Source organism: Sorex fumeus, unplaced genomic scaffold, assembly GCF_029834395.1.
Source record: "Sorex fumeus unplaced genomic scaffold, SorFum_2.1 ptg000011l, whole genome shotgun sequence".
Lineage (NCBI taxonomy): Eukaryota > Metazoa > Chordata > Mammalia > Eulipotyphla > Soricidae > Sorex > Sorex fumeus.
Window position 1 is genome coordinate 4,871,674 of NW_026606068.1, and position 20,803 is coordinate 4,892,476.

Consider the following 20,803-nt stretch of genomic DNA (forward strand, 5'->3'; position numbering starts at 1 on the left):
CGTAAGCTCAGGCAGGTGACCCTGGAGGGAGGCCTGGCCTGGCCTCTGCCGATCTCCTGCAGGAACTGGACCCCTGGGCTGGTTTCCCACTCGGCCTCCTCCCTCTGTCCACTGTCTACCTGCCCATGTAACTGTCTACCCGCCTACCCACCTACCCATCAACCCACCCATCCACCCCCAGTCTATTCACCCACCATCCATTCATGTGCCCAGAAGTTCACCTGTCCATCCACCAATCTACCCACCCATCCATTCATCCTTCCACCCACCACCAGTCTATCAACCCATGATCCATCCATCCATCACCCCCAGTCTCTTCACCTGCCTGTCCACTCAAATCCCACCCACCCACTCACCTACCCTCCATCTGTCCACTATCCACCCACTACCCACCAGCCTATAAACCTATCCATCCACCCATCTACCGTGCACTCATCCTCCCATCCACCCATCCAGCCCTCCATCTGTCTGTCCATCAATCTATCCACTCATCCAGTTGTCCACCCATCCATCAGTCCATCTGTTTGTCCACCCACCCATCCGTCCATTCATCTAACTATCCATTACCTATCCATTCATCTAACTAATCATTACCTATCCATTCACCCATCCATCCCTCCATTTACCCATCTGTCCACCCACCCAGCTACTCATCCATCCACCCATCCATCCATCCATCCATCCACCCACCCATCCATTCACCCATCTGTCCATATGTCCACTCACCCACCCATCCATCCATCTATCTACCCACCCACCCACGCATCCATCCATCCATCCATCCACCATCCATTCATCCATCCATCCATTCATCTACCCACCCACTCATCCACCCACCCATCAACCCATCCATCCATCCATCTATCCATCTATCCATCCATCTATCCATCCACCCACCCATCCACCCACCCATCTTTCCATTCATCTACCCATCCATCCACTCATCCATCTACCCACCCACCCATCCATCCATCCATCCATCCACCCACCCACCCACCCACGCATCCATCCATCCACTCACCCATCCATTCACCCGTCTGTCCATATGTCCACCCACCCACCCATCCATCCATCTATCTACCCACCCACCCACGCATCCATCCATCCATCCATCCATCCACCATCCATTCATCCATCCATCCATCCATTCATCTACCCACCCACTCATCCACCCACCCATCAACCCATCCATCCATCCACCCACCCACCCACCCACACATCCATCCATCCATCCATCCATCCACCCACCCATCCATCCATCCACCATCCATCCATCCATCCATCCACCATCCATCCATCCATCCATCCATCCATTCATCTACCCACCCACTCATCCACCCACCCATCAACCCATCCATCCATCCACCCACCCACCCACCCACACATCCATCCATCCATCCATCCACCCATCCACCCATCCATCCATCTACCCATCCATCCATCCACCATCCATCCATCCATCCATCCACCATCCATTCATCCATCCATCCATTCATCTACCCACCCACTCATCCACCCACCCATCAACCCATCCATCCATCCATCCACCCACCCACCCACGCATCCATCCATCCATCCATCCACCCATCCATCCATCTACCCATCCATCCATCCACCATCCATCCTTTCCCCTCAGAGCCAAGCTCCTGCCCACACGTGCCCCGGGCTGGGGGTGTGCAGACAGACGAGACCAGCCGCTCCCTGGGGCCTGTGTCTGACCATGGCTGGTGTAGGGCTGAGGACAGAGGCTAGCGCGCCCAGGGCAGGGTGCTGGGGGCCGGCCAGGGCCACGGGAGCTTCCCTCCCTCTGTGAGCGGCCGACCGTCGAGCACCCTCCCGCCCCTCCCGTGGGGCCGGGCCGGAGGGCCAGAGCCGGACTCCCTCGCGCGGAAGGCGGGAGCCCCGGACTGTGGCGGCCGCGGGCCACGAATCGCTGAGGTCTTCCTTTTCTGAGCAGCGCGTTTCCCTAAATTGCCTTTGACTGCGTGCATGGGTAATGAAAGTTTATGCCCTTGTTAGAAGGACAGGCGGCCAGTTCCAGTCAGAACTGGGGCTGCCTCCTGCCAACCCCCCGCGGCCCCCCTCCCCGAGCAGAGGGCCCGAGCACTGTGCGCGCGCCCCCCCCTTTCCCGGGGGCTGGGGAGGCGGCCAGGGGGAGGGGGGCGGCGAAAAGAAGAAAAAATTTCCATATTTGTGTAAGTTGCTTTAAAAGCATTTTATCATGTCATAAAAAAGGGAAAGTGCTCTCAGAAATTGATCCTCTCTGCCAGCCCATTGGACAGAAGGACGTCGGGATGCTAATGGCCAGCCTGCTCCGGGGTGGCTTATTAAAAAATTTATACATAAATGCTTAAAATTGCATAAATTATTTAAAAAAAACCAACAAAGTAAGCAGTTCGAATTCCCTCCTTCCCTCCCCCTTCCTGCGGCCCCCTCGTTCCCAGCCCGGCCCCTCCTCGGGGCACCCCCGCCCCCCCGCTCCTCCCGTCCCTGCCCACTGCACCCTCCGGGGTTCCCCGGCCTCACCCGCCGGCGGGCGCCACGGCCAGCCCACCACCACACCGCCGCCCACGCCAGCCCACACGCCACTAAGCGGGCCCCCAAATCGCCGAATTAAGTCTGAAGGCCGGAGGAGGCAGCCGGGCCCGGGGCGGCCGCTGGAGCTGAACTTGGAACTGTGTGTGTCTCTCGCAGGCGTGGAATGTCACCCACACATCCCGGCGCCCGGAGTGGGGAGTTTTATGATGGTTTTTCATTGATTTGTTTCCCCAGCGCAGCTGCCGACCTCTATTGAGGGACAAACATAATCAGCGCTGACGCAAATTAGATGGTTATTCGTTTTGAAAATTGACAGAAAAACAATAAAAAAGATGAAATGCTCCCAAATCAATAGATATAATGAAATTCAAATAATCCGAGAGATGAGGTCTCCATGGCAACTGATAATGTGGAAAAGAAAACAATTTAATAAAGGACAGACACACTTTGAAAACAGATTGGGCCCGGGGAGGGGGGCGGCGGCGGGCGCGTGAAGGATCACTGTCCGTCCCAAGGACACCCGCCATAATTAAGCGAGGCTTTCGGCCCCAGAAAGTGCAGATTCAGGTTTTAATACACAAAATTATTTCAGGAGCAGTGAATCGGAAAGTCGTTTGTAATGACCTTCCGAGAGGCCCGGGCGCGGGGCGTGTTGGAGGCTGGGCGGCCGGCCGCTGAGTTATGGCATATTTGTGTTTTTATAGTGCGGAGGGGAGGGCTGGGGGGAGGGGGGAGAAGGTTAAACAGTATTTACAGCTCAGTTGTTTTCCGAGAGGAGAGAGAAATAGAGTTCACGGGGAGATGCGGCGGGCAGGCGGGCGGCAGGGTCTGCGAGGGTGCGGGGGGCCCCTTGGCTCCGGTGGCTTCCACCCCGGGGGGCTGGCATGCCCCCTCGGGGCCTCGGAGACACCCCCAACCCTCGGAGGGGGTCGGTGCCGGTGGCCCGGTGGCCCCGAGGGGCGTGGGGCCCCTCCTGGGCCTGGGAAGGGCCGGCTCGGGGTCCCTGCCACGGAGGTGCGGGTGGAGGGGGTCAGCCCCGCCCCCCCTCCCCAGCTCCACTTGGCTTTCACAGGTCTGGGTGCAGCCCACCCCAGTGTCGTGGTAGGGCCTGGCTGATGTTAGCCCAGCTTCCCTGCCCTCCTCTGGGCAGCCCCTCTCACCCAGGCGGGCCGGTCCACACAAAAGAGAGACGGGCTGTGTGGGGCGGGAACTGGCCTGGCACGTGGCCGACTGTGCTCGGACCCCGCCACGCCGCCATCAGGAGAGATCCCGGAGCAGAGAGCCGGGGGTGATCCCAGCCGGGGTGTGGCCCCCAGGTTAAAAAGAGAGAAAAGAAAGAAAGGGATGAGCCCGGAGCCCTTGGGGGTGGCGTGACAGCCGCCCCACAGCCCCCAGTGGGTCACCTTCCCAGGGTGGTGGGCACTCTGCTCACGCGTGACCGTGGCGGCCTGCGCCCAGCCCAGCACGGCTGTGTTTTAAGCCTCCCCTGGGCGGTGACTCTCTTTTCTCCCCTTCCTGTTTGGCTGTGACCTGGGGGAGATTGATGGGCTGGCTGTGCGGTGGATGCTAACAGTTGCCCTGATTTATGGAGTTACTTACGCTAAGTGAGGCCACTTAGGCGCGTCTGGATAGTAAACCTTTTAACTGGACTAAAAAATCATAATAAATAAATAAACAAAGGGGGCAGCTTGGCCCCGGCGGCAGGGCCCCCCGCGCCCCAGCTGGTGGCCCTGGGGACCGGGGACTCGGAGACCCTCCGCTCTGCTCCCCCCACACTCCGATCTGGGCTGAGGTGGGCTGGGAAGGACACCCTGTCTTCGGGGACAGGTGGCCGGGCACCGGGAACTGCTGAGACGCAGACGAGGTGGGGGGGTGGGAGGGAAGGAACCCCGAGCCAGTGGGGCAGCACCGTCCCAGGAGCCTCAGACTGGACACGACCCCCCGTGGCGTCCACTCACGATCCTGGGAACCCGTAGTGTTGGAGCTCTTATGGGGGTGCAGGTGGGCCCCGATGTGGCCGCCTTCCTAGCTGAGCGGCCTGATGGGGGGCTTTATGAGGGTCCCACTGTGACTTTGGGGGGCCTTTATGAGTGTCCCACCATGACTTTGGGGGGCTTCATGAGTGTCCCACCATGACTTTGGGGGCCTCTATAAGGGTCGCACCGTGACTTTGGGAGGACCTTTATGAGGGTCCCACCATGACTTTGGACGTGTAACCAACCTGCAGGGAATCCAGCCCGACCCCAGAGGAGACTGTGTGGGCACTCGCTTCCGGCTCAGGGGGTGCCGTGGGGGCGGAGCCCGAGGTCCCCCAAGGGCCTGTCAGGAGTCGAGGCCCCGGGGTGCCCCCACCCCAGGCCCCAGGTGCCTGCCCCCTGCCTCCCCCTCTGATGTACAGCGGGCGTGAGGCCGCCGGGGGGGGCGGGGAACCTGCATCCTTAGGAAGAAATATGTCCTCATTTTTCTTAAACACCGTTTCCACTGAGTGAAATGTTTAGAAGGGACGCGCGGGGAGAACTTTATTTCCTACCAGGGAGTTCAGAGTCACCAGGCAGAGCCCATAAAGCACCGGGCCCGGAGCTGACAGCTGCCTGGTCCCTTCACGTCCCTCACCGCTGGGGGGCTGCCAGGCGCCCCGGCACGGCCTCCCCCACCCTAGGCCTGATGGGCGCTGGCAGGGAGAGGGGCGGCTGTTCCCCCCCACCCCCCGCAGCCTCCAGCCCGGGCGGGGGCCCAGGTGCAGCCCGGGGAGCCCCCACTCGGCGGAACTGGCCAGCGGCGGCGGCAGGCGTGAGGCTCTGCCGTCTCGGCTTCTCCCGAGGCCGACCTCGCGTTCTGTCTCTGAAGCTGGCTGATTTGAATATTTATAAATATCAGTAAATTATTTATTGTAGCAATCTGCTGTACCATTTTACCCATCACAGTTAACACTTTAGGGGGCTCGGGATGAGGGGGACTGGGAGGTGGGGGGGAGGAGGGGACAGGCAGGGTGGACCCGGGCACCCACCCCATGGTGTCCTGCTGGCCAGGCTCCGGGCTCAGGCTGGGGCTGGGGGCTCAGTGTCCTCCACAGCAGAGGCCGCTGGGCCCTGGTGAGGCGGCCAGAGGATCCAGAGACTCGTGCGGCGCCGGTGCCCACCCCAGAGACCCCTGCCTGCGGGCTGGTCCCGTGGAGCCTGGAGGGCAGGGCGTGAGTGGGGTGGCGAGGGTGCCCCAGGCCCTGTCCACTCCTCCTGCCCCTTGAGCGTCCCCGGCCTCGAGGCTCATGCCCCTGGGCGCCATCAGGAGGTCCAGGTCCCTGCCTGGGCTGTCCCCGATGGGGGCACCGCTGGCCCCCCAGCTGGCACGGGCACCGCTGAGCTGCTGCCAGGGCCGAGACGAGCAGGAGCGCCCAGGGACGCGGGGAGCACCCCGGCCGGCCTCCCGGGCAGCATTGTTCCCAGAGGAAGTGTCCAGTGTAAATAGAGCCGCGGGCAGCCTGGTGGCGGGAAGGAGATGAAAGGGGCCGTGACAGGGCCCGGGACGGATGGCTTCCTCCCATTGAGCCCGGCCGCCGCGTTTATGTTCCAGAGAAGAAAGTCCGGGGAATGTTTACATGGACGGGAGCCTGGGGTCAGCCGCGCGGGGGGTAGCGTGTGTTTATGGGGGGCCCTGGCCTGGCGCGGGGCGGGAGGAAGGCGGCCCCCCCGCCCCAGCCCCCCTCCCACGGCCTCAGCCTTCCCTGCTGTGGCCCGGCCTCAGCCTCCCGCCCCCCCCGGCCCCCACCCCTGGCCCCAGGAGTCAGAGGGAGGCCAACATCTGGAGGACAGGTGTGGGGCAGAGCGGCAGCTGGAGGGCAGGTGTGGGGGCCAGAGGCGGAACCAGGGAGCGCACAGGGGCGGGCCGGGCCCTGGGTGCGCAGCTGCCTTGCAGCTGGTGCCCCCAGCCCCGAGGGTGGCGCGGAGACCCGGGGAAGGGTGGGCTGGAGGCTCCAGGATGGGTGGGGGCCCCGGGAGGGGGGTCGGCGGAGCAGGGCGGCCTGGGAACCCCTGCTTTCCTTTTCCTGGAGATAAATATTTATGGGTTCATTTGCCGTCTGCATGACACTGGCTGCTTACCTCCTGGTAAAAATAGCGCGCCCCCCCCCCAGCGTCCTCCTCCACCCTGGGGACAAAGGGGACCAGGTGAGGCCTCCGCGGGAGGGAGGGATGGAGGGAGGGGGCAGCGTGGGACCCGCTGCCCGAAGTGTGGGTGCAGGCACCCCCCCGTGTGGAGAAGGAGAAGCTCGGGGTGTGGGCGTGGGGGCAGTGAGGGGAGAGCCGGTGCCCGGGGGGCAGTGAGGGGCAGCAGGGAGCACCAGCCGGCCGTTCTCGGGTGAAGGCTGCAGCTTCAGGGTGTGGGCACCGGGCGGGTACTGCAGGGGCGCCTTGTGGCCGGCCTGCAGGGCTGGGGGTGCAGAGTCGTCAGAGCGAGACCCGAGTGGCCCAGGGGGCGGCTGCCAGCCTCTGACCAGTGTGAGACTCGGGGCCACCTCTGCCCGGGGGTGCCGAAGGCCCCCGCCAGTGTGAGCGAGCGGTGTCTGCCCTGCCCCCACCCCAGTCCTTCCTCAGGATCTGGTGCCCAGGACAGACAGACACAGGGTCGGACAGACGGACAGACGGACCAACCACAGCCGCAGTAGCTGCTCCCAGGCTCTTGGCCCGGTTCCAGCAGTGACTCCTCGGGCTGGGCAGGGACACGGGGCAGTCAGGGCCGTGCTGTGTGTGTGTGGATGTGTGTGCATATGTGTGTGTGTTGTGTGTGTCTGTGTGTGTGTGCATGTGCCACACCCCCAGCCCTGGCCCCTGGTGTGGATGTGTGCATGAACATGTGTGTGCGTGTGTGCACATATATGTGTGTGTGCATATGTGTGAGTGCATGGGTGTGCATGGTGTGCGTGTGCATGTGCGTGTGCGCGTGCATGCGTGCATGGGTGTGCACACGCGGCCCTGTTTGACTCGGAGAACAGGGACTGCGGGGCACACAGAGAAGGTCTGTGGGGTGCTCCTAGGTGGAGCCTGACCGTGGGGTCACGGAAGTTGTGTCGGGTAGAGTCCCCAGGAGGGGATTGCGGGTGGAGGTGTCCACTGAGGGGGGCCCGTGGCAGACACAACTGCTCCCAATGGCACGGGCTGGACGAGGTCAGTTATGTGGGGACGATCCTTAGGCCCCGGCTCTCGGGGTGTCTGTGGTCAGCTCTGGGGGAGACAGCCCGAGGTCAGCAGGGTCTGGACCCTGAGCTCGTGCCCCAGGGGGGTGCAGGCCCAGAGGAGGGCTGAGCCTAGGGAGGGCGGTGGTCCCCCACGGGGGCACCTTTGGGTGGCTGAGCCGGGCCCGCAGCCTCTGACCTCGCCCCTCCTCCCACAGCTGAAGGTGCCCGGTGCCCCGACCCGCCCGCAGGCAAGCCCCCCATGGCGGCCAAGCGCAAAGGCGGCCTGAAGCTCAACGCCATCTGTGCCAAGCTGAGCCGCCAGGTGGTGGTGGAGAAGGGCGCCGAGGCCAGTGCCCAGGCCGCCAGCAGCCCGCGGCGGCCCCAGGACAAGGAGGCAGGGCTGGCCCGGGCCCCCCGCAGCGAGGAGGACAAGAGGCGAGCGGTGATCGAGAAGTGGGTGAACGGGGAGTACAGCGAGGAGCTGGCCCCGGCCCCCCTGCTGGGCCGCGTCCCCCGCGAGGGCCCCGAGCTGCCCCCCGAGGGCGTCTACATGGTGCAGCCGCAGGGCTGCAGCGACGAGGAGGACCCCGGCCACGAGCCCCCCAAGGAGGGCGGCGGCGCCGACGAGAAGGACCCGGACGGACCCGCCTGCAAGGATGCGACCAAGCAGGTGTCAGGTGCGTGTCGGCAGCGCTCTGCCCCCCGAGGTCCACGCCAGGAAGCAGTGGGTGGAGGGATGCAGACACGAGGAGGTGGACGCGCAGCCCGGAGAGGGGCACCCGTGGGGCCCCGAACACCTCAGGACCCTCCAGCCGCCCTCCCGCCTCCTTCACCAGCTGCTCCCGCTGTCCCTCTGTCCCACCAGCTCTGGGGGCAGGCCAGGGTCACAGGGTCACGGCTGCTGCCCCCACCCCCGGGGCCTGGCGCTTTGGGCTTATTCCCGGGAGGAACTCCCGGGCCCAGGCCCAGGACTCGGAGCGGCCACGGGCGCTCTGGACATAGGGGTCCTGGGCACGTGGGTGGGAGGCCCCCTCCCCGCTCCCCTGCCCCCTTCTCCTGCAGCGAGGGGCACCCCCCTCCGCGTGGAGAGCCCTGCACAGCCACATAATTATGCATATAAGATATAAACAGAGCTGTTTAATTATCCTTCGCCACATCAGTGACAGAGTAATTAACAAACATTGCAAGATCAATGAGGAAGAGTATGACCTTCAGCTTCCCAATAGGAAAAGCCCTTCTCTCCCCACACAAGGAGACTCGGCGGCCCGGGGAGAGGGGACGGACAGGGACAAGGGCCTCCAGCCCCTGGATCCTCGCGCTCCCCCCCTCGGCCTCCTTCCTGCCTCCTTGGAGAGTGGGAAGCCGCCAGGGGGCCGGGCCTCAGGGTGGCCGGTGGCCCTGCCCGCGCCCTCTGGCTGGAGTCCAGCAGGACTGGCAGAGAGGCTGGGGTGGGGGGGGGGCTGTGTCCAGCCTGGGCTGCAGCGAGGGCTGGCTGGGTCTGCCCCTGGGCCACCTTGTGGCCTCCTGGGGCTGGGGGACCCCTGCCGCCCGCCCCGCGCACGCCTGCCCTCCCGGCCGCGGCTTCCCTGCCATATATAGCGAGGCCCGGCTGCCTCCTCGGCCTATTTTTAGTTTCTTTCCCCGGTCCTGGAGCTTCACCGGCTTCAGTCGCCCCAGCCCACCCCTCTGGGAAGGCCCCCCGCCCAGGGGGCAGCTCTGCAGGCCCGAGCCTCTCTGACCTCTGGCCTCCCCCACCTGGAAGCTCCCCTCTGCCCCCAGCTCCTGAGTCCCCGGGGCAGGGTGCTGGGCCGCGGGGGGGCTGTGGCCACACGTGTGTCCTGACCCAGGGGGGCAGGGAGGGAGGGAGTGTGGAGGTCCATGGGTTGGCCACCCCCTGATGGTCCTCGGGGAGAGAGACCACCTGCATGGACAGAAGCCACTTGAGCCGACAGGTGGCTAGAAGGTGACAGGTGGGGGCGGGGCTGGGCCCGGAGGCCGAGATAGCAGCCAGCTGGGGGTGCGCGGTGGGGGGGTGTTAGCATGTGAGGGTCCAGAGGCCAGTCCTGGGGAGATGGGCTGGCCCTTCCGCTTCCAGGGATGAGGGTCTGTGTCCACCGAGGGTCAGCCAGGCTCACCCCGCCCCACGCCAGCGGCCCCCTCAAGCCTGGGCTTCCCCCGCCCGAGTGTCCAGCCCACCTGGCCGGGCCCCGCCTCACCGGCCCCTGGCGCGCAGGCTGGGACGCGGCCTCCCTTCCAGGAAAGCCATCCTCTTTCATATTAGGCCGGGGCGAGAGCGCCGAGACATTTATGAAACTTTGTTTAATGTACTGAAAAGCCATCGGCCAGAACATTTAGGAAATTGATTTTCCTGGCATTGATGAACTCGTTTTATTTTACCCCAGTATTAATTACTTTTTTTTTTAAAACAAATTAATTTAAGAGTCGTAAAACCTAACAAGTGAGTCAAATGGCCATAGATCATGTCCTGGCCCGGCCCCTCCCCCGCCGGCCCCTCCCCGTGGGGTGGGGTCCAGGCCCCCCCCAGGTGACGCCCGCCCCTCCACCCGCCCGCAGGGGAGGCCTCCTCGCTGCGGGACTACGCGGCCTCCACCGTGACGGAGTTCCTGGGCATGTTCGGGTACGAGGACCACGACACCCGGGACGAGCTGGCCCGGAAGCTGAGCCTGGAGAGGCTGCAGGCCGGCTGCACGGCCGAGCCGGCCACCTCGTCCGCACCCGCGGGCGCCGAGGACGCGCTGGGCAAGCGGGCCCGCTTCTCCAAGTACGAGGAATACATCCGCAAGCTCAAGGCGGGCGAGCAGCTCTGCTGGCCGGCACTCGGCGCCAAGGCGGACGAGCGTGGGCCCAAGGAGGCCGCAGGGCCGCTGCCTGGCCTGCGGCTGCCCAGCACCGCGCACCTGGAGACCAAGGCCACCATCCTGCCCCTGCCGTCTCACAGCAGCGTGCCCATGCAGGGCCTGGTGGCGCGCGCCTCCAAGTACGACTTCTTCATCCAGAAACTGAAGACGGGGGAGCATCTGCGCCCGCAGAACGGCAGTGCCTACAGGAAGCCCTCCAAGTACGACCTGGAGAACGTCAAGTACCTGCACCTCTTCAAGCCGGGGGAGGGCAGCCCCGACATGGGCGGGGCCATCGCCTTCAAGACCGGCAAGGTGGGCCGGCCCTCCAAGTACGACGTGCGCGCCGTCCAGAAGCCGGGCCCGGCCGCCAAGGGCCCGCCGGCCCCCAGCCTGGCCCCGGCGCCCCTGGCCAGTGGGCCCAGCGCCCCCAGCGCCCCCGGGCCCGGGCCCGAGCCGGCCGCCTCCCTGCCTTTCAACGCGCCCGAGTACCTGAAGTCCACCTTCTCCAAGACCGACTCCATCACCACGGGGACCGTGTCCACCGTCAAGTAAGGCGCCCCCCACGCCCCGCGTCCACCCTGCGCCGGCCGGCCTGGAGCTTACCCCCAGCGCACACACACGCAGACCCTCATGCCGCCCAGCAGGCTTGTCCACAGGACACACACGCCCCGCCACACACACAGGCACACAGAGACAGGTGCGCGTACACGGGTGCACACATCCGCAGACCCACGGGTTCCACCTCTGCACGCACCAGCCGTGGGCCCTCACCCCCGCCCGTACACCCGCAGTCATGTGCCGGGGGCGTGTGGGCTGCTCTTAACATGCCCCTGATGCCCCGACCCTGGCCCCTGATGTCCTCTGACCCCGACCCCTGATGCCCTCTGACCCCTGTCCCCTGATTCCCGCTGACCCCTGGCCCTCGAAGGCTTCTCTGCTGTCCCCAGCAGGTCAGGTCAGGTGGCTGGTGGCTGCGGGCCCCAGCGCTGAGCCTGGCTACTGACAGACAGACAGACAGACAGATGGGGCACTCTGAGCACGGCTCTGGCCGTGGGAAAAGGAACAGCAGGTCCCTGGCCCTTCCCTCCGGCCAGCAGAGACCTGGGGACAGAGTCGGGCAGCCCTTGGCCTGAGGCCGGAGGGGGCCCCCCCACACAGAAGCGACCCCTGTTCGGCCAGCAGCCCAGATCCATGGCTGCCGCTCCAGCCCCAGCCCTGCCCTGGCCGGCGTGGGTTTGGGACCCGGTGCCAGGCTTCCCCCACCCCCACGCCGGGCCGCAGGGCACCCCAGGGCCCGGGCACAGAGCTGCAGCCCGACACTCCGGTCACTGATTGGCTGTGTCCCCTGTCCCTCACCAGGAACGGACTGCCCACAGATAAGCCCGCCGTCACTGAGGATGTGAACATTTACCAGAAATACATCGCCAGGTAGGCCCTGGGGACGTGGCCGTGGCGAGGGCAGCAGGTCCCCCAGGGACCGCGGCCAGGTGCCGCCCCCACCCCCGCCACCCCACGCAGGCCTGCCCCCAGGCTTCTCACTGCCCACCTCCGACGTGGTCCCACCCCGGGCCGGGAGCATCTGACTCTGCAGCAGGGCTGGGTCCCCAGAAGGGCAGTGGACACCAGAGGCACCGACCTCCCAGGCGTGTGCCGGCCTCAACCCCTGACCCCCCGTCAGCTGTAGGCTGGGAGGTTCCCCCCAGAAACCCCCAAACTGGCCCCTGGCCGGTGGAGAGCCGCGTGGCAGGGCCCAGGGCGCCAGGTTCTGTCCAGCCCCCGCCCTCCCGGCCCCCGACTTCCAGCTGCGCTCTGCTCCTGTGTCTCCACCGCTGATACTGTTATTATTGGCGTTATTAGCGCTCTGCTTAGCAGATGGCCCGTTTGGCAGCTGAGCTTAGATCCGTGTGTGGAGGGGCTCTCCCTGTCCCGGGGGGCGGGGGCTTGCTCCCCACCCAGGGCACATCTCCACGGCCTCCCCTCAATCCTGGCAGCCCCGGGGTGGGAGGCGGCAGCGGCTGGCAGCGTGGGCTCCTGGCGGTGGCGCTGGGTGCAGAGCGAGCGGGCCACAGGGAGGGAGCCAGACAGATGCTGTGCGGGAAGAAACGCCATGGACTGCTGGCATGTCACACGCTGGGGGCGGGAGCAGCAGCTCCGGGCAGATGGGGGCCCAGCCTCCCCCGCCTGCTCCCCTGGGGCACCCCCACTCCCTTCTCCCTTGCACACGGTGACACCCCAACCCCCACCCGGTCTCTGCAGGTTCTCGGGAAGCCAGCACTGTGGCCACTTGCACTGTGCGTACCAGTACCGCGAGCACTACCACTGTCTCGACCCCGAGTGCAACTACCAGGTACACTCTAGGTGGACTCCGAAGCGCTGCCCACTGCCCACGCGCCTCCCGGCTCCTCAAACCGCTGCCCGGGAGCTTCTCCCGTGGCCAGGACCCGTCCTGACTCCTCTCCTCCCCGCCCTCACTCTCACAGCCCCATATTGTGATGGACACTGAGATTCTGGCCGCTGTGGCACACAGTCGAACCCTCCCCAGCGAGCATCAGCGGGGGACGGGACACGTGGGCAGAGCTGGGGGAGGGGGGAGAAGTCAGGGAGGGCCTGGGGCTCTGGTCCCTTCTGGATGGCCCCTCCCAGGCCCGTGGGGGGCGGCCCCGGCCCTGCCGACACGCGCTCTCCCGGCAGAGGTTCACGAGCAAGCAGGACGTGATCCGCCACTATAACATGCACAAGAAGCGAGACAACTCACTGCAACATGGCTTCATGCGCTTCAGCCCGCTGGACGACTGCAGCGTCTACTACCACGGCTGCCACCTCAACGGGAAGAGCACACACTACCACTGCATGCAGGTGCCGCCCCGGCCGCGCCCCCGCGTGCCCTGTCCCCTGCGTGCGGGCCCCCAGCCTGCGTGTCCCCCAGCCTGCGTGTCCCCACATGCAGTGCCCCCGACACGCCAGCCCCCAAGTGCGCTGCTCCAATATGCAGGCCCCGGCCCTGCCTGCTAGGTGCCCCTTGACATAGGCAGGTGCCTGACCCCTGTGCAGGCCCCCGGGCCCTGTCCCCCCCCATGTCTGCCCCTGCAGATGCCCGCCCGGGGAGCCGGCAGAGACCCCCATTCCCGACCCCGGGGGCAGGAGCGGCGGGGTGGGAGTGAGCGCAGGGGCCGTGGCCATACTTGGTGCGGTGAGATTCAGGAGCTGTTTATACAGACAGACATTTTTCAGGGTTTAGCACCCAGAGCAGCATCGCAAATGGTTCCTGAGGAGGTTTTTGTTTAATTCTTTGTTTTAATGCCACGTCGAGTCTGGGCTTTTTCAAGGTGTCAGGTCCCGGGGGAGCGACTCGGGGCTGCCGGCGGCTGCCACGCCGTCCGTGTTTGTCGGGGGTTGTTAGGGTTCCGTGAAACAGCCTGAGCCCAGGGACAGGGGGGTCTGAGATGGTGCAGACGCTGGCACGGGAGCCCCGAGGGCGCTGGCATTCCACGGAGCTTTACTCAATATGGCAACGTCTGTCGGCCGGGCCCAGCCCAGGTGCGGGTGGGGGCGCAGTGCCAGGGAGAGCCTCCAAACCAGTCCCGGGGCTAGAGGTGACCACCAGGCCCGGGGCTGACCCCTCCTCCCCCCTAGGGGTCTCAGTGGCAGCCTGCAGATGGGGGGACAGCCTCTGTGTGCAAGACGGGTCCCTACAAAAACCATCCAGACCAGGGTCCCTGAGGACCACTAGGGTCAGCCCGGGCAGGGGCACCTGGGGCTCCACTGCGGGGAGGCGTGTGGGTACCCAGGTCCGCGCCCCGCCAGGAGGTGGGTGGACTGTGGTGCACAGTGGGGCAGGGTGCTGACCACGGTCTGGCCCCCCAGGTGGGCTGCAACAAGGTGTACACAAGCACGTCAGATGTGATGACCCACGAGAACTTCCACAAGAAGAACACGCAGCTCATCAACGATGGCTTCCAGCGCTTCCGGGCCACTGAGGACTGCGGCACCGCGGACTGCCAGTTCTACGGGCAGAAGACCACGCACTTCCACTGCAGGTGGGCGGGCAGGGTACCACCGCGGTGGGCGGGCCCAGTGAGTGGTGCTGGGGGCGGGGCCAGTGGGTGGTCCTCTGGGCAGAGCCAGTAGGACTGCACTGTGACGGGCCCAGTGGGGGCTGCACTGAGGGCGCAGGGCCAGTAGAGGGGTACTTACTGTGGGAGGGGCTAGTGGGGTTGCACTGTAGGAGGGCGGGGCCAGTAGGGTGGCACTGCAGGTGGCGAGGCCAGTGGGACAGCACTGTGAGTGGGCGGGGCCAGTGGGCGGGCAGTAGGGCAGCACTGCGAGTGGGCGGGGCCAACACTGGGCTGTGGGCGGGGCCAGTGGAGCAGCGATGCGAGTGGGCGGGGCTTGTGGGCGGGGCCCGTGAAGCAGCACTGAGTGGGCGGTGGCACTAGGGCAGAGGCGCTGCGAGTGGGCGGGGCCAGTACTGCACCGTGGGCGGGGCCAGTGAGGCAGCACTGAGTGGGCGGGGCTTGTGGGCGGGGCACTAGGGAGGAGCTGCGAGTGGGCGGGGCCAGTACTGTACTGTGGGCTGGGCCAGTGGGGCAGCACTTTGAGTGGGCGGGGCACCAGGGCGGGGCTGCGAGTGGGCGGGGCCAATACTGCACTGTGGGCGGGGCACAGGGGCGGTTCTGCGGGTGGGCGGGGCCAGTACTGTACTGTGGGCTGGGCCAGTGGGGCAGCACTGTGAGTGGGCGGGGCACTAGGGCGGGGCTGCGAGTGGGCGGGGCCAATACTGCACTGTGGGCGGGGCTTGTGGGCGGGGCGCAGGGGCGGTGCTGCCGGTGGGCGGGACTACTACTGCGCTGTGGGCGGGGCCAGTGGGGCAGCACCTTGCTGCAGGAGGGGGCCGCTGACCCTCCCTGCTGCCTCCTGCCCTCGCAGGCGCCCGGGCTGCACGTTCACCTTCAAGAACAAGTGCGACATCGAGAAGCACAAGAGCTACCACATCAAGGACGACGCGTACGCCAAGGACGGCTTCAAGAAGTTCTACAAGTACGAGGAGTGCAAGTACGAGGGCTGCGTGTACAGCAAGGCCACCAACCACTTCCACTGCATCCGCGCCGGCTGCGGCTTCACCTTCACCTCCACCAGCCAGATGACCTCGCACAAGCGGAAGCACGAGCGGCGCCACGTGCGCTCGGCCGGGGTGCTGGGGCTGCCGGCCGGGCTGCTGGGCGCCAAGGACACGGAGCACGAGGAGTCCAGCAACGACGACCTGGTGGACTTCTCGGCCCTCAGCAGCAAGAACTCCAGCCTCAGCGCCTCCCCCACCAGCCAGCAGTCCTCGGCCTCTCTGGCCGCAGCTGCCGAGGCCACGCCCAGCGCCACCAAGGCCCCCAACAGCAAGATCTCAGGGCTGCTGTCCCAGGCCCTGCCCGGCTCCATCCCCCTGGCCCTCGCCCTCTCCAACTCCGGCCTGTCCTCCGGCTCGTCCTACTTCCCCATGCTGCCGGGCCGGGGCACGGCCGCGCTGCCCGTGGGCGCCCCCGGCCTCCTGGGGGCCATGTCCTCCGGGCCGGCTGCCTCAGCTGCCCCCGACACCCCTGCACTGGCCACCTCGGGAGGGGGCGAACCGGGCCCGGCCGCGGCCGCCTCGGTGCCCGCACCCACTGCCTCCATCATGGAGAGGATCTCCGCCAGCAAAGGCCTCATCTCGCCCATGATGGCCAGGTTGGCCGCGGCCGCCCTCAAGCCCTCGGCCACCTTTGACCCAGGTGAGTGCCAGGCCCTGCCCGAGGCTCGCCGGTCTCGGGGTCCAGAGCAGAGCTGGGATGGGGGTGGCTGGGAAGAGGCTCTGTCCCTCGCCCTGTCTGCCCCAACTAGGAGCTTCTGTTTCCTCTGGGAAAGTGGGCGAGGACGCGGCCTTGGGGATACCAGCCGCATCATGGCATCCTCCTGCTCCACCGGTCCGACCCTGATGGGCACAAACTGGGGCCACAGCTGCCAGAGGCCTCCGGTGCCCAGGAGGGGACCTGGGTCAGGCCCAGGGCAGGGTGACATGCTGTAGGGGTCCATGGGTGGAGCCATTCTTCAGCAGTCCCTCGAGGCCAAGTGTGTCCATGAGCTATCCATCCACGGTGCTGCCCAGCACAGCTGACACTGGTCACGCGTGGCCCTGTGAATCTCCAGGGGAGTGCCTGCAGCTGTGACTATACCCCAGTGCTGGGCCCTCGCCCCCCACGTCCACTGCCCAGACCCCGGGGCCTGACGCCCTTCCCTTGCCTGGACCGTGGCTGTATCTTCTCTCCTTTCCTTGCCGGAATCGTGGCTGCCCTCCCTGCCCACTACCCTGGGGACCAGACTGAGAGGGCTTGGGGCAGAGGGATGGGAACACCGCCTCCCGCAGTGTCTGGCACAGGATCAGCAGCGGGGGATGAAGCAGGGAATAGACAGACCCAAGTCTGTGGGGCGAGTGTGTCCCCGGGAGGAGGCCCAGGCCCCGCCCAGGAGCACAGGGTGCTGGGAGAGCGTTTGGGTCAGTTCCTGGGAACCTGGGGGCGGGAGATTCGGGGGCAGGGAGGGCAGTGAAGGTGGACTCTGAGGTCTGAAAACAGCAGATCCCCAGGTCCCTCCAGTGAGAGGTGGCTGCGGGTGGCCAGGGCGTGGCCCTCCAGACAGGCTCAGAGATTCCCTGGGAATCTGTTCTCTTTAGAAAATCTCCTTTCCCCCAAAGAAAGGGCAGGGGAAGGGCCTTCACTCCTGACAAGGTGCCACCTGCTCTGTCCACCGGTGTCTGGGCACTTATGTGTCGGTCCCAGCGCAAGGGGGCAGACGGATATTCCAGTCATCAGGGATGGCGGGGCCACGGCTGTGGTCAGCAGCTTCTCTGACCACCCGAGGTCTGGCCCTACCTGCCCCTGCTCTCCCCACAGGCTAGCCCAGGCCTCTGAAGTCCCCCTGGAGCCCCAGAGGCTGGCCGGGCCCTGGATGGTTTGGCGGGTGGGCTGAGTCTCAGGCCGGGGCTGCAGTGACCGGCTGCCACCGCTCAGGGCCGGCTGTCTCCCTGGCAACCAGGGGCCGGCCCGCCCGCGGCAGGGGCGCCCCATCCTGGATCTGCCACTTCCCCTCAGCTTCGACACCGTCCTTAATAAAAGCCCAAGCGACAGCACCGCAAATTGGCTCTGACAGTTGGTGGGGGGGCCATGGAGGGCCCCCGCCCCAGCCCCCGCCCGCCTCCCACCCTGCTCTCTGGGACGACTTTGACATAATTCCGCAATAATTATCACTTGAAGAATTGCCGCCCGGCATCCACGTCACGGCCAATCTCGTCAGGGCGAGAGGCGCCGGCCAGAGGCCCCCCGGGTCGGGGTGGTGGCGTGTCCACCTGGGAAGCCCTGCCCTGCTCACACCGGCATCCCCCCCATCCCCGCAGGAAGTGGGCAGCAGGCCACCCCCACCCGCTTCCCTCTGGCCCCCGCGAAGGCAGAGGCAGGAGACAACACGGGCACCCCAGGGCCCCAGGAGGCCGCCGACCGCAGTTTAGACCTGACCCTGAAGGAGCCCAGGTAAGGCAGAGAGTGGGGCCCAGCGGGGCCTTGACCAGAGGCCAGAGGTGGGGCCCCTCCTGCCCCAGGCCATTGCCCCAGGCCGGGCCAGAAGGGGACCGGAAGCCCCGGGGCAGTGTGGGGACTGGGCTCTGTCCCACGCCCGGGGACGTGGTTTGTGTGTTCCAGCAATGAATCAAATGGCCACGCAGTCCCGGCAAATTCATCTCTTTTATCCTCGCTTATGAATAAGGTAAGAACCATCCATCACACGCCTTCCTCTCCCCCACCCCGAGAAATTAAAGCTGGGCTGGGGGCTGTGGAGGGGGGGGGATGTGTTTGTTTTTTAATGTTTTGCCTCTAATAAGATGAGTTTGTACCATTTAAATTTTGAGGCCATTTTTCATCGGATATAATTTCAGAGCCACTGCTTACAAATTAATTTAATGAACTGGCTGAAGAAATATATTCCAGCGTGTGACACCCTTTCTTCCCTCAGATGGAGGGCCGGCTCCCAGAGCCTTTTCCCCGAGCCTTCTAACTCCCCTCGCTGCTCGTTATTAATTGTATTTATTTATTTTATATCTATTTTTTTGTTGTGGTTGGAGGGGGCCGGGGTTGGGGGGCTGAAGTGGGAGCCGAGAATCGGTCTCCACTTTTCCGGTTGAGTAATGGTCCCGGACGCCTGCGCAGGGTCGCCCGGAATATTTATTTTAAATAATGCAGGGTCTTTGTAAATTATACATCATCTCAAATATATCTCCCCCCCTTCACATGATGCATTTGACTACAGCAAGATTAATTGGGTCACTGTACACAGAGCCTGCGGGGGACCGGCCCGGCGACCTCACGGGCTGGGGTCCCGCTGCCCCACTCCCACACCCGCCCACGGGCTCTCTGCCCTGCTCTGCCTCCTGGGCTCAGTGCCCACTCCTCAGCCTCCTTTCTCCCTGCCCGAGCCCCACACCCACCCCCATGAGCGGGTCGGAGCCTTCTTCCAGCCCCACCTTCTGGTCCAGTGGCCACTGCCCCCGCGGCCTCCTCAGCACCCCCGCCGCACCCCTCCTTGGTCATCCTGTTCCCAGTACTCCCCCCACCCCTCACCCCCGCCGCCTGCTCTTCTTCAGGAAACCCGGCAGGGACCTCACCAGGGCTGCTTCTGAGTCAGGGGAGTGAGGCGGGTCCTGGCCCCGGTTTGACCAACGGATCCGAACCCTTCTGGAGGGTGGAGGGAATCATTCAGAGCCCACACGCGGGGTCGGCGTGTCCTGAGCCCCCCCGGCCCCCAGCACGCCCCTGTCCTCCTCCTCAGATGTCTCAGGGCAGCTCCAACCTCGGCAGCCTGTTAAGCGTCCCGACGGAGGGGGAGGGGAGCCCCTCGGCGGACTCGGGCCCCTTCCTGGGCAAGGCGGTGAAGGCCCTGGTGCAGGAGAAACTGGCGGAGCCCTGGAGAGTGTATCTGCGCAGGTGAGGGGCCCACCACCCCGCGCCCGCCTTCCCCCCCACACACACCCCCGCACGGCTCTAACCCTCCCCCGCCCCCCCCCCCCCCCGCAGGTTCGGCACCAAGGACGTGTGTGACGCGCAGTGTGACTTCCTGCACAAGGCCCACTTCCACTGCGTGGTGGAGGAGTGCGGGGCGCTCTTCAGCACCCTGGACGGAGCCATCAAGCACGCCAAGTGAGTGGGCGCCTGCCTGCGGGATGGGGGTCCCCTGCACCCCCAGGCCGGGCACCCCCCACCAGCAGGAGCCCCTCCCCCCCACAGCCGCACGGTGGCTTCCCTAGACTCTGCCTGAGCTAAAAAACACCATGAACTTGATTCGTCAACTCCCAGAGCCCAGGCAGGCCCAGGGCGCGGCGGGCGGGTGCAGCCGCCTGCAGTAATCGAACCCAGAACTCGGGACATTTGAAATAGACCCTCCCGCTCCCGAAAAGCCTTGGGTGTTCCTGAGAACAGAGACTGAGTGGGGGGGGGGGGGGTACCGAGGATGAACGCATCACCCGGGCACAGGCTGCAGAGCGTCTGAGAGCCCCCGAGGGACCCCCAGATACAGGCGGCTCCTGCAGGCACTGGACGGGTGTGTGGGCCCCCCCACCGGGCAGGGCCGGTCCCCGTGCCCCCCCCACCCCCGACACGCTTTCTCCGTCACAGCTTCCACTTCCGGACGGACGGAGGAACGGTGAAAGGGAGCGTGGAGGGTGCCTTCCCGCCCGCGGCCGACGCCAAGCCCCCCCTGGCCCCCTCGTCCCCCCCAGTGCCCCCCGTCACCTCGGCCGCGGCCGCCTCGGTGGAGGGACTGACCCCCAGCCCGGCGCCCGCGCCCTCCGCCCCCACGCTGCTCGCCTGGAAGCAGCTGGCGTCCGCCATCCCCCAGATGCCTCCGCTGCCGGCACCAGCTCCTCACCTGCCCGCCTCGCCCCTGGCCACGACCTCACTAGAGAACGCCAAGCCCCAGGTCAAACCCGGATTCCTCCAGTTCCAGGAGAAGTGAGTCCCTCTGTGACTTCCGGGAGTGTCCCCCCCACCCCAGCCCCCCCACCCCGCGAGTCGGCATAGGTGCTAACAGGGGCGCCCCCAGGCCCCGCTGCTGTCCGCTGTCCGCTGGACGTCGCGGCTCAGACCTCACTGCCCGGTCCCAGGAGCAGGTGGCCCCGGGGAGCAGGGAGACGCCCTGAGGACTGCCCGGAGGAAGGGGCACTGCG

At 65.7% G+C, this 20,803-nt stretch overlaps 1 protein-coding gene across 1 annotated transcript in view; it reads left to right on the forward strand.

The window, feature by feature from the left end:
- CASZ1 (castor zinc finger 1) overlaps positions 1-20,803 on the forward strand; it is a 33,969-nt gene extending 13,166 nt beyond the window's left edge. The window contains exons 3-14 of the mRNA XM_056110905.1: positions 7,924-8,385; positions 10,283-11,117; positions 11,929-11,997; positions 12,826-12,916; positions 13,261-13,425; positions 14,434-14,606; positions 15,496-16,328; positions 17,987-18,119; positions 18,288-18,351; positions 19,411-19,565; positions 19,656-19,778; positions 20,253-20,803. Of these exons, the coding sequence (XP_055966880.1) occupies positions 7,924-8,385; positions 10,283-11,117; positions 11,929-11,997; positions 12,826-12,916; positions 13,261-13,425; positions 14,434-14,606; positions 15,496-16,328; positions 17,987-18,119; positions 18,288-18,351; positions 19,411-19,565; positions 19,656-19,778; positions 20,253-20,592 (3,443 nt within the window). The 3' untranslated portion in view covers positions 20,593-20,803. The remainder of the gene's footprint in view (positions 1-7,923; positions 8,386-10,282; positions 11,118-11,928; positions 11,998-12,825; positions 12,917-13,260; positions 13,426-14,433; positions 14,607-15,495; positions 16,329-17,986; positions 18,120-18,287; positions 18,352-19,410; positions 19,566-19,655; positions 19,779-20,252) is intronic.